The 12,523-nt window shown below is 29.4% G+C and overlaps 1 protein-coding gene across 1 annotated transcript in view; it reads left to right on the top strand.

Annotated features, from left to right (window-relative positions):
- LOC117178540 overlaps nucleotides 1–12,193 on the top strand; it is a 16,484-nt gene extending 4,291 nt beyond the window's left edge. The window contains exons 2-3 of the mRNA XM_033369968.1: nucleotides 6,617–6,928; nucleotides 12,015–12,193. Coding sequence (XP_033225859.1) covers nucleotides 6,617–6,928; nucleotides 12,015–12,193 — 491 coding nt within the window. The remainder of the gene's footprint in view (nucleotides 1–6,616; nucleotides 6,929–12,014) is intronic.
- Nucleotides 12,194–12,523: the final 330 nt, after the last annotated feature.

Genomic DNA, 12,523 nt, shown 5'->3' on the forward strand with positions numbered 1-12,523 from the left:
GAGGGAGCTCTTCTTAATATTTTGACACCAAAATCATGTCGATACACCTTACCGACTGCGAGTAAAGCCACCCACGCTTTAACTTGACAGACTGTATAAATGAATTTTCAACATAAAAATGTACATTTTTAACCAAATAATTGAATTTATAAATGATAAATATAGATTTTTCCCCGAAAAGATAAATTTTTAACTAAAATTACGAATCTGCAGATTACTCTCAACCATCTAGTAATATTTTTAATCGACAAAGACTTATTGTTAGAAAGAACTGTTATTTGATATTTTAACCGTAAAGAATTTAAAATTTTAATTAACGGTAGTTGAATTCAACGAAAAAATACGAATTGTATAAAAAAATAATTTGATCTTCAACCAAAACAGATAAATATTCAAAACAAGACAAATTTTCAACAGAAGAATTTCATTTTCAACCAAAAAGATAAATTTTTAATCCAAAAAGACGATTTTTCAATCCAAAAAGACAACTTTTTAACAAAATACTTGAGATTTTGCCCTGAACGGATATTCAAAAAAATAGTTTCATTTTCGCAAAAAAATTCAATTTTGATCAAAATATTTTTATTTTCAATTGCAGATTTGAATTTTTAACATACAAAGATAAATATGGAACCAAATAATCAAAGTATCAAAAAATTAAACTTATACCAAAAACAGTTCCATTTTTTACCAAATATTAAAACTTTCAAAGCAAAAAGGTGAATTTTGCGGAACACACTTGGATTTTCTACACAATGGGAGGAATTTTGGTTTCCGAAAAACAAATTTAATAAAAAAAAGTTAACCTCACGAATAAAGAAGATTATTGTTAATAAAAATAGTTTAATTCTCAAGTGAAAAAAGTGTATTTTCTACCAAATAGTTAAATTTTTTAATGCAAAAGATAAATTTTCCACCAAAGATATAAATTATTAATAAAAATTACGCATCTGCAGCAAAAGGGGTATTTTTAACAAAACAGATTAACTCTCAAATACCTAGTAATATGTTTAATACAAAAATACTTATATTCCAGAAAAGTGCTATTTTACATCTTAACCATAAAGAATTTAAGTTTTTAATCAACGATAGTTGAATTCAACGAAACAATACAAATTTTATCAAAAATAATTTAATCTTCAATCAAAAAAGGTGGATATTGAAAACAATGCAAATTTTCAACAAGAGTATTGTACTTCCATCAAAAAAATATAAATTTTCTATCCAAAAATACATTTTTTTCTATACAAAAAGACAAATTTTTAACAAAATACTGCAACTTTGGATCTGAACGGATAATTAAAAAAATATATTTATTTTCCACAAAATAATTAAATTTTTAAGATAATATTTTTATTTTTGAAACAAGATTTGAATTTTCAAGTTAAAAATGTGCATTTTACACAAAAAAATCAAAGAAAAGAGAAGAATGTTATAAAAATTATTTCAATCCTCAATCAATATAGAAGAAATTTTAAAATAAAAAGACAAATTTCCAACAAAAGAAATTATTTTTCCAACAAATAGTTAAATTTTATAACAAAATAATAAAACTTTTAACCTAAAAAAATGAATAATCAAGAAAACAGGTGAAATTTCAACCCTAGAATATAAGTTAAATATGCAGTTCCAAAAAACTATTTTTGATTAAAAAGATGAATTTAATCTTTAACAAAATAATTCAATTGTCTAACAAAGATATTTGAAGCATCTTTGATTAATAAAAAAATTGTTAACATGAAAGTTTAACTTTCAATAAAGAACTTGAATTTTCTACAAAAATGGTAATTTTCATCCAAAATAGATGAAGTTTTAACATACATGAGGGATTTTTCAACCAAATAGTTTACTTTCCAACTAAGAGCAATCAGTTTTCCATTGAAAATGATGCAGTTTACTTTTCAGCTGAAAAATTAATTTTCAATAAAAAAAAGAATTTTTAACAAAACGGTTCAACCTTCAACGAATAAAATATATTTTTAATGAAATAGTTCAACTATCAACCAACTAGTTGAATTTCTGATAAGAAAATTATGCTTTTCCTACCAAATATTTTGTTTTAAGGAAAATTAAAATATATCTAATTATAGGGTTTAAACCAAAAAGAAGATTAGAGTTTAAGACAAAAAATAGCTTTTAACCAAAAATACATAAAATTTTCAATTTAGATCGCATTTAAGAGAAAGACAAGAAATAAGCGAAGAGAGGACAATATAGGAAAGAATATGAAGTCTGTATTTGAAGCCTTGTTCCAGATGTGACGCCAATTTGGAAAAATTGGTTTGACGAATGTGCAATTTAAAAAAATTGACCCATATATAAAACTGTCTCTTGAGTGTTCAAAATAAGGCTGAATATATTTTTTTATGGTCGATTTCCATAAAGCTTTCTTTGTTCAAGTAGAATAGACTATCACCAACATATGATCTAGAAGCGTTTTGAGTATATATACGACTGTGTCTAGAATTTTATAGGGAAATTTAAATAAAATATTTTATCATTTGTTTCACCTGCATCCTTTTTTTAGAATGGAATTGTAAGCAACACATGATTCAAGTGCGTCCTGACGATTTTGCGATTTAAAAAATAACGGTTCACATGCATATAAAACTGTTTCATTTAACAACAGTCGAACAAAGTATTTCTTTGATTGATATGCCAAATATCTTTCTTTTTAAGAACATAATAAATTATGAAAACAAATTATCCACAAGCGTTTTGACGGTTATGCGATTAAAAAAATTATCAATATATAAAAAAGCTTCTTAAATATTGTAGCGAAAGTTGAATAAAGTATTTTATTAATTTACTGCCACACATCTTTCTTTTTTATCATAGAATGAACTATGGTCAACATATGATCCAGACACATTTTTACGACTGTAGACTTTAAAAAAATGGGTTTCAATGCATATAAAGCTGTTTCTTAATTATTGTAGGAAAAATTAAAATAAAGTATTTTTGATTGATTTCCAAACTATATAAAACTTCCTCTAAACTCGTTTAAGAAAAGTCGAACAAAGTATTTTTTTGATCGATAGGCCAAATACCTTTATTTTTTAACATATAATAAATAATGAAAAATATGTTAGCCATAAGCGTTTTGGCGATTATACAATTCGAAAAAATGACGCGTACATAAAACTGCTTCTTAAATGTTGTAGCGAAAGTTGAATAAAGTATTTTATTGATGGACTGTCATACATCTTTCTTTTTTATCATAGAATCAACTGTGATCAACATATGATCCAAAAGCATTTCTACATCTATGCAATTTAAAAAGTAATGGTTCATATGCATATAAAATTGTCTCCTCAATGCCGCAGTAAAAGTTAAATAAATTATCTCATTAAATGATTACTAAACATCTTTCTTGTTTCGAATAGAATGCACTATGACATAGAAAACTTCCTCTAAACTGTTTTAACAAAAGTTGAACAAAGTATTTCTTCGATTAATATGCCAAACATCTTTCTTTTTTAGAATATAAAGAATTATGACCAACATGTAAGCCATAAGCGTTTTGACGAATATGGAATTTAAAAAATGACGCGTATATAAAACTGTCTCTTAAATTTTGTAGTGAAATTTGAAGAAAGTATTTCCTTAATTGACTGCCAAACATCCTTCTTTTTCACCATAGAATAAACTATGATCAACATATGATCCAAAAGTAGTTTTACGATTATGCTAGTTAAAAAAAAATAACCTATGTGCAAATAAAAAGGTTTCATAAATGCGTTAGTAAAAGTTGAACGAAGTATTTCATTGATTGAAATTGATTGAATAGAATAGGTTACACCAACATCAGATCCACAGGCGTAAAAAAATTGTTTATATGTACATAAAACTGTCTCTGAAATGTTGTAGTAAAAGTTGAATAAAGTATTTTATGGATTGATTGCACAATATTTTTCTTTTTTAGAATAGAATAAACTGTGACCCAAATGCGATGCAAAAGTGTTTTGAAGATTAGGGATTGAAAAAAAAAAACTATTAGCTGGAATTCCAACTTAGTTTTGACAATTATGTGATTAAGAAATAATAACTCATGTATAAAAATGTATCTTACTGTTGTTAGGAAAGTTGAATAAAGTAGTCCATTAATTAATTTCAAAACATCTTTCATTTTTTAGATTGAATCAGCTATGACCAATATGTGAACCAAAAGCGTTTTGAGGGTTATACGATTTGAAAAATAATCCATATATAAAACTGCTTTTTAAATATTGTAGCCAAAGTTGAATAAAGTATTTCATTAATGTTTCACCAAACACCTTTCCTTTATCTATCGTAAAAGTGAACGGATCAAATCCATCTTTTGCACGCTTTTTTTAGGTCCTGCAAGAAAGGACAAATTCGTAAACCAGTCATTTTGAATAAAACCTCAGAAAGTTACAGCAATTTCAAAAATTTTTGGTTCATTTTTGTTAGATTAAAATTTTTTATGTACGGATATTTGCAGTACATTGAAAGCCAAACAATTTATCCTGATCTCTTTTTTCGATACAATGAAAATTATCAAATTTATAGCATTTATAAGATTGAAAAAATTAATCAAAATTCCAAATTTTAAGTCCTGAAAAGCACAATATAAAAAAAGTCAAGAGAAAAAAACTTTGTTTCTTCAATGAGAAAAATGTGTTTCCAAAAAGATCTAAAAATGTGTTAATGATCACTTCTGGATAGGACGCATAGTTTTTGTTTTACTCGTGAAAAATAACATTGGAAGAAATTAAATTTCTAAAATTACGATAGAAGTTACAAGTTATAAATTACTTTTTGATACGATTCGTAGTTTTGGTTTTAATAATAAAAAATTGAATTAAAAAGAAGAACGAAAAATTTGTGGAAAAACGATAAAAAATGATAGACGAAAGTTGTTCACCCCAAAATAGATACAAATTTGTTATAATTAACTACATTATAATTATTTATTATTGACAAAGTATGGAAATTGTCTGAAATTTGAAATCACAACATTAAAATTTTTAATCAAACGACGTAAAATACGAAAAAAAGTCTTTACGAGAAATTATAGATTTTGAAAAATCCTACAAAATTCCTTTTAAGCATTGTTCAATAGGAATCGTCATTTTGTTTTTATTTATCAAAAGTAGTATAGCAGAGAATAGAAAACTCCAATCTTACGCGAAAATACTACATATTCGCAAAAAATCTAAAAGAAGACTTGTAGGATATTTTGTTTTATCCACAATAATTTATATGGAATAAAAATCATACTTTTAACATAAAAACGCGAGATAGAAAAACATGTGTGAAAAAAGATTGCCACTTGTTATTTATTCTAAGGTAGTTCAGAAAATATACATAACCTCAATTTAGAACACGAAGACAATTTAAATACTACAATCTATATAAAATACAATAAAACTTTTTCATAAAGGTCTCTTTAGACCTTTATGAAAAAGTTTTATTTTAGCATTCCCAATTCAAAGAACAAATATCCAGGCGCGAAGCTCAAGGTCTAAAAATGTCCGAGCGCGAAGCGCGATATTCAAAAAATGAGCGCTCCGGGCGAGCTCAAACTTGCGAGCTGCGCGCGCAGTGCGCGATGGGAATGTGCTCGCGACGCGTGCAGACTTTTTATTATTACTTTTCTTACTTGGAAATAGTAGTAATCTGAATTGATTGTTTCTAAAGCAACAACGAATTTTGTAAAATAAAAGTCCTAAGCAACCATAACACAAATAATAACACCAGAAATTGAGTCATAGCGGGTTCGATTTCCGAAGCAGGGATCAGGGCTCGATGTTTTCTTTAAAAGGCTTTGCTTTTCCCTAGGATAAAGTCCCACAGATACAGGCCAACCTGGATTTAATGTCAATTTGGGGACTGAGCGTGAAATTAAATTCAGAGTCTCGGAACTATTTTGTCTCTCTCTGTTTTGGGAAGCTTGAGTAAGTACCGCGTATCTCCCCGCAGCTCCTCTTATCTATCCCAACAGCGCGGCGACAATTCTCAGAAATATTAAATCCATAGACACTAAATCCAGGTTTGACTGAACTTTCTAGTATAAACGAGGGTGGGGGGAAAAGTTTCCGGCCTCACCTAGAGATGGCGCCTGCAGGTATAATTTTCAGTTTGTGTTCTATAGTACTATATCTTACTAGCTTGCATATCAATTTTCAAGTCGCCTGCTCTATTAGTATACATTTGAGAGCCTACTGAACAACACACCTCGATTGTTTCTGCAAAAATGGATAAATTAGAAAAGCGTGCGGTCAATAAATACTTAAATTTAAAAGGCATTGCACCCAGAGCCGGATGAAGGTATGTGGGGGCCCGGGGCAAGAAAAAAGTGGAGCTTGAAATTAATAAATATCGATTATTAATTTTATTTTTATGTTTTAACAACAAATTAACACTTTGAAAATACACATTTTTTTGTCCTTAAGTGAATGAAACTTTACGTGCTTTCTTATAAAGTCAAAATCATCAGTGAAAATTGTATTGCTATAGAATTGTTGAATCCACGGTTTATGAAGACCCCGGGGCTTTCGCCCTGATTGCCCCGCCGTAAACCCGAACCTCCTAAGACCACTTTAAATTAAAGTAGAAATTTATTCCACAATAAAAGACTCTTCTCCCTCAGATTCGAAGGTTAAAAAGTGGGTTTCTGAATTTAAGAAAGGTCGCACGAGCACTTCTGACGAACCACATTCAGGACGCCCCGATGAGGTCGCAACTCCCGAAATGATCGAACAAATTTATAAAATGGTGATAGAGGACTGCAGATTAAAGATAAATGAGATAGATGACTGCTTCAATCGAAAATTTGGCGCTGTCGTTGCGATGGCTAAAATCAACGAATTGAAATTGGAATTGTTCCCTCATCCACCATATTCACCAGATTTGGCCCCCTGCGAATATCATCTGTTCCCTAACCTTAAAAAATGGTTTGGAGGTAAAAAATTGTATAGCAACGAGGTATTCATCGATTCTGTACATGAATATTTTGAGCGACTTGATGAATCGGTCTATAAAAATGGCATCACTACATCAGAGCACCGTTATCCGAAACGTATCAGTCTTGAGGGAGACTCTGTTGAAAAATGAAGTGAAAAAAAACGAAAAAAGTTGTTTTTCCTTATCAGGCCAGAAACTTTTCACCCCACGCTCGTAGGTTTTAATGACCTTGGAATTCAGTAAGAGTAAAAAAATTAAAACATAAAGAAGTAAACAGCATTTAAAAAGCAGTATCAGAAATAAAACAGAGTGAAAAAAATACATCTTCGACTCAGGAATTCAGCACTTGTCAAGGCGGCATTAGTACGCCATTTTTTTTTTTTGCACGACCTGGAAGCACACTAAAGTCTCTGTGATCTACCGAACCTACCCAGCACGTGACTAGAATGCGTTTCCTATCTACAAACCCACGCATTTCTTCGAAATTCGTTCCTGGAATTTGCACATACGACCTTTGCTAAATCGGCAGCTTTACGATTGTCCCGCACTGGGAATTCGGTCCGCTTTGTATGTATATAAAATTGTTTAGTTGCGTATGTGTGCGTGTGAGGCTCGAACCTTTCCTTCTTAGATAACACATAAAACTGAGTGAGATGTAGAAAAATGACTATAGTGTTTGGGTTACGGACCCGATCCGGAAAGTTATCGAAAACATGTGTCATCTGAAGAGACATTCGATTCTGGAGAATCTACGTCTAGGGAAATGATTGACGACTGGATAGCTTCTACGAGATGAATTGTTTTATTGCGATTCGCAGACGTGGGTCGAAAAATCAAATCACGCGACAAGAAATAAAATTAGAACAAGAAATACTGAAAAAAATTAGCACTAAAATCGAATCAACAAATCAAAGTTTATTATATCAAATATAACATAGGCCTACAAAAACAAAAAACGTTTTTGAGACCATGAACCCGAATTTAGCCTCAGAATTTCGCCTAGACACAACAATTTTCCCCTGTCCTAAAGAAAAAGTGTAATATTTTGAATGTTTCTGGCTCTGTGAAAGTAATATTTATCCACAGGAAAGGTAATAAAACAATGCGGTTTCTACGTATTTTGAGTCGCTAAATTCAAATCCTACATTCGAATTCTTTTGCAGTACCTGAGAATTCCCCTAGCCTAGGATAAAAAGTCCAAAACTCATAAAAACTCGAGGTGTGCTGGACGTTTTATTTTTGCACAAAAAAGCTGTTTTACGTTTATATTTTGAGTTGGTAAATTCATATCTCAGAAAAGAATTGTTCTGGAGTGCTTTAGAATTTCTCTAACTTAGGCAAAAAAGTGGAAAACTGAGCTAATATTAAGGTTTCCTGAGGGCCTAATTTTTGTACGGAAAAACTGATTTATTTTTGTATTTTGAATTGCTAAGTTTATATTTGACAGTAGACTTTTTTAAAGTACCTCGGAACTCCTTTAGCCTAGGGAAAAAGTAGAAAATTGAGAAAAACTTGAGGTTTCACGGAGGTTTGATTTTTTTACGAGGAAGCTGATACCTTTCCGTATTTTTAGTAGCTGAGTTTAAAGCTGACATAATTTTTTTTTTTCTTTAGTACTTGTTTAAATGTTCCTCCACTTCAAAGTGTCGATTATCGATATTTAACTTTCCCCTAGGATAGGGGAATTCTCAGGTATTGTATACAAATTATAATTTTAAATATAAACTTACCATCTCAAAATAAGAAAATTATCAGCTTTTCTGTAAAAAATAAGGCCTAAATGAAACCTAAAGTTTTGCTCAGTTTTTCACTTTTTTCCCGGACCAGAGGAAGATTATGGAGTCTAGGGGAAATTCTGAGGCCGGATTCGGATTCAGCGGCTCGAAAACAATATTTGTAGTCTAGTTACATGTAAAGTTCAGACCACTTTTATTTTTTGTGGGCCTGTCTAATATAATTGGTGAAAACCGAGATTTAATCGAACGGAAATTTGCAGGAACCTACAAATAAACGCAATGCATTACAAAACAAATTACAGAGCAGTAAATTTTTGATTTCCCTTCGGTTGAATTTTGTACTTTTTTGTCCATAATTGTATTTTATAGAATTTTTTATTTCCCAAATAACAATAGGATGACAATAATTAAAATATTGTAATAAGATAATTTTAAATTAAAATGTGTAGATGATTATTATTATAAAAAAAGGTTCTATGTTTCAAATTTATAGGAATGCTTGAATAGTACAAGATAATATTCTAATAACCATTGTTGGATAAAAATGACTACTGTTTAATATTCTACCATTCCTTTAAAATATAAACATAAGAGTTTTGAAAAGACGATCATTTCCACATCCTAATTTAATATAATCTGATATTAATATTCTAAATATTTCTCATTCATTTAAATTCTCGTAGTTGTACTTTTTAGTATTTTCTTGTAGGAAATTAAAACTAATAGAAAACACAAAAATATAAAATAACAGATACTAAATTCGTCGGGTAATAGACAAAAGTTGTTTTTTGCTGTCATTTTTGTTGTTATGTATTGTACCTAATTGTAGATTTTTGTAAAATAGTTTTAGTTTTTTATAATTATTTCTAAAAAAATTTCCGTATGCTTAAAAATTACGTAGGATGAATAATGAATATCTAGGTTTTTTTTTTTTTACCTCGTTTTAACTGAAACTTCTGCTTTATCTATGATTTATTATAATAGCAAAAGTTTTTTTTCCTTATATATTGCATGTTTAATTGAAATTTTTTTCCACTTAACGACAAGAATTAATAACATTCTTAGTACTGTTTTTCAATATTTCAAATTTTGTGACATCTTATATACTGTTTTAAAATTTTTTTATTTGCCTCAATAATAGACGTAAAAATAATTTTTTTTAAGACATCGAGAACCAAAATTTAAGCATGTTATGTATTCCTGTCTTTTGTAATTCCTTGTAGGTTAAAAAACTATTAATAAAAAGTTATAAAATTTTTCAAATTGCGAAAATGTGTACTTTACTATTACTTTTTTTTACTTTTCCACAAGAAAGTACAGAAAAATAAAATAAAAAATATCCATTTCTACTTAATATTTAACTTTTTTATTAAAATTTGTATATTTTGGTAGAAGGTTTATATAAATATTATAGTTGCAGAAATATTTTCTAATTGTTGATCGGAAAAGTTATCGAGTTTAATCAATATTTTGTGATAAAATATTTCCCATATTAAAAGATACTTTATATTTCAAAAAATAAATTTGTGGTATATCGGGGACATAAAATAGCCATACAATATTTATTTTATTTTTTTAACAATTTACCGTAGAAGCAATCAGAATTGAACGCTTTTAAATAAAACTTTAAAAGTACACAATTTTAGAATTATTTATTCATATCATTACAATTTCAAATTCAAAACTCATTTTTTATCTGAAAATTCTACAATTATATTTTTGGTTCTAAATTCATCTTGTTTGGTTAAATATCATGCTGTTTGGTTTAAAATTTAATTACTTTGTTCAAAATGCCACTAATAAACTAATTTGAAGATAAATAGTTTAATTTTTGGTTAAAACTCATTTTAACTACAAATTTAGCTGTTCTATTTTTTGTTGAAAAGTTGTCTCTTTTTGTTGTAGATTTAACTATTCGGCTGCATTTTTGATTTCTTTATGTAGAAAAACCCTTTTTTTGTTTATAATTAATTTTCTTCGTTAAAAATATAGCTCTTACATTTCTATTTGGGTAGAAAATTAATATTATTTGTTAAAAGCTCATCTACTAATCTGAGAATTTAACAATTTTGTTAAATATTCGTCCTTTATCTTTAAAGTCAAATAGTTAATAATTAGCTTTTTTTGTTGAAAATTATTTTTTTTAATAAAAATTTAAACATTATCTTTGCGGTTATAAGAAATATAATCTTTTATTGCAAATTGAAATTTTTTATAGAAAATTTGTCTCTTCAGATTAAAAATTGGACCATTTAGTAGAAAATAAAACTTTATGATTGGAAGTTTTCTGTTTTGTTGTAAATTAATAGTCTTGGTGGAAATTTTTTATTTCAGAATGAAAGTTCTACTAATTCGACGGAAAATTAGACTTTTTGATTAAAAATTAATATATTTTCTTGTAAATCAAACTATTATTTTTGTTTTGTTGAAATTTTTTTCTTTCAAAGAACTTTTATGTAACAAATTAACTTTTTTAGTTGAATGTTGAAATATTTTCTTTAAACTTAATTTTCTTTTCATCTTCATTTTGTTAAAAAATTTAACTGTTTATCTTCAAATTGCAAATTTATTTTTCTATTGTTTGATAATAAATTTTCTTCAGTGAAAGTGTAACTATTACATTTTTGATTAAAAATTGACATTTTAAATTAATACTTGTTTTCCTTTTAATAAATAGCTTTTTAATTAAGAATTTACCTTTCTCTTTTTGTTTGGTCGCAGGTAGCTATAAAAGGAGCTGCGCGGAGTGCACGCAGTGTGCGGTGGTCAATCAGGCGTGAACATGCTAAAGTGCTTATATCCGGAGCTGTACTCTATCGAGTCGGCCCCGGCCCACTGTCAGCCCTAAGAACCTGCGCAGTATTGGGGATTCACTGTACTTGGTATAAAACACAACACTTTTTTGAAAATTTAATTATTTTCTTGAACATTCGAATATTTTTTTAACCTTTCTTGGCTAAAAATAAACTTTTCTTAAAAAATGCATATAGCCAGGTTGAAAATTCAACTTCATTAACGCCAGTTCATTTTGTTGGCTCAAAACTCAACTATTTGATTGAACATGCTATTTTGAAGAAAATAATCAATTAATAATAAAAATCTCTAGTGAAACAGTAAAACCCTTCAATAGCCCTTCCTTATACAGCTTTTCCGAGAATTGACGCCGCGCCGCAGGTAGGTGTAACAGGAGCTGCGCAGGGTGCGCGTAGCCGGCGGTTGTCACTCAGGCGAGCACTCAGGCGTGAACAAAAAAATGAAGCGGGCCATACTGAGTTAGTTCTCAACCACCGTCAATCTCGAAAGCGGCGCTATAGAAGAGTTTCAGCGTAATAAAATGGAATGGAGCAGGAAGGACTGCAATTGCAGAGCCTATTTTATGGAAGGCTGCATCACTGAATATGACTGATGGGAAAAGGAAGCTTTGCGGCAGCTTAAGTCTTATGCAGAATCGAAAAAGGGATCCTATTATTAGAACTGCAGAAGTCGATTGTCACGCGATGACATATTACCGCCATTTGTGGTGCTAATTACAGCATTATACCAAGATTTCATTAGTCCGCCTGGATATATTGCAGACGGATTATTAATTTCAATTAACCTCCGCGAACATGCAGCTTTTCCCAAAAAGCGATGAAATCCTAGCATTAAATGAAGCCCCAGCCGAAATAACGTTGCATCAACCCTATGCATCGTCCGTGTAGTTGTATGTTCTAGTTGTTATTTTAGTATTCGGAGGGGTTTCGTAGTACAAATAACTCCAAAAGATGGCGCTTTGATCAGACAGGCCTGTTTTGCATTGTTATGTAGAGAAAAATACTCAAATTCCTTAAAAACTTAATACTTTTTATTAATATAAA

This window comes from Belonocnema kinseyi, chromosome 8, assembly GCF_010883055.1.
Source record: "Belonocnema kinseyi isolate 2016_QV_RU_SX_M_011 chromosome 8, B_treatae_v1, whole genome shotgun sequence".
NCBI classification, from domain to species: domain Eukaryota; kingdom Metazoa; phylum Arthropoda; class Insecta; order Hymenoptera; family Cynipidae; genus Belonocnema; species Belonocnema kinseyi.